At 46.9% G+C, this 1,005-nt stretch overlaps 1 protein-coding gene across 1 annotated transcript in view; it reads left to right on the forward strand. All coding sequences in view use genetic code 11, as the record gives it.

The window, feature by feature from the left end:
- EGR_07091 (DNA methyltransferase 1-associated protein) overlaps nt 1-1,005 on the forward strand; it is a gene marked incomplete at both ends in the record, with an annotated part of 31,208 nt that overhangs the window by 22,792 nt on the left and 7,411 nt on the right. Inside the window, one exon of the mRNA XM_024496340.1 lies at nt 307-379. Coding sequence (XP_024349267.1) covers nt 307-379 — 73 coding nt within the window. The remainder of the gene's footprint in view (nt 1-306; nt 380-1,005) is intronic.

The raw sequence follows: 1,005 nt of genomic DNA on the forward strand, positions 1-1,005 counted from the left end.
AGGTCTGATTTGAAACTGTCAGTGTTGTGCGAATTGCGGTGATGTACGGGAAGAGGTTTGCTCCATTGAATGTACTGTTCTGTACCATGTCACACTGTAGAACAGCACAGTACAGTACAGTAGAGTGGAGAGGTGCACTGTCAACAGTTTTCTTGGCCAAAGTGAGGGCAGTTGTGCCCTCCCACAGTATGCTTTGGCTAGATGCAAGAACAGATAGACAGACGAGTGATTGACTGATGAGTGATTGGTAGGAAGTGTGTGGACAAAGTGGATTAATGCGTGGCATCCCTTTTCCCTTCATTGCAGATGAAGTTGCCTGCGTCGTTGGGCCAGAAGAGGATTCGTGTGATCGAGAACTTCCTCTCCCATTACCAAATGGGTGAGTGTGGTGATTGTGGCCCTGTCCTTCGTTGGCAATTCATTTCCACACTGCTAGTGCAGCCGAAGTGACAGTAGCGGTAGCGGTAGCAGTAGTGGTGGTGGCTTCAGGAGTGGCAGCAATATCACTATCGACTTTTACACAAGTTGGAGTAGCTGTAGAGCAGTGGGAGTGTCCAGGTTAGAGCACTGGAGGGGGTGTGTTTTGCACGACATTCAGTTGATCGTGAATTCCCATGAAAGGGGAAATGCCCATCTCACGGTCAAGTGAGCAGCTCAGATGTGAATGGGCGGACTGACGGACAGACTAATACAAGGGAAAAGAGCTCATTACTGCTGTCTCAAGTTATCTTTGGATTTTGGCTGAATGTCTTGCGTACGCCCTCGCTTTTTTCCTCAATTGAGTGACTACCTTTTGAAATCCCTCCAAAATGGGTCTGTCTCTCGCCTTTACTCTCGTCATTCTCTGGTCATGGTGATTGACTTATCCTGTTTATAATTATGTGGTCATGAAGTAACTCTTGAAAATTTGAAGTGGTGTTCCCATTCTGGCCTATTGGTGCATAAATTAGCGGTCTTACTTGAAAGAGCGTTTTAGAATCTTTTGGCACACCCTCGAAATTGCCC

Source organism: Echinococcus granulosus (assembly GCF_000524195.1).
Source record: "Echinococcus granulosus chromosome Unknown EG_S00069, whole genome shotgun sequence".
In the NCBI taxonomy this organism is placed as follows: Eukaryota; Metazoa; Platyhelminthes; class Cestoda; order Cyclophyllidea; family Taeniidae; genus Echinococcus; species Echinococcus granulosus.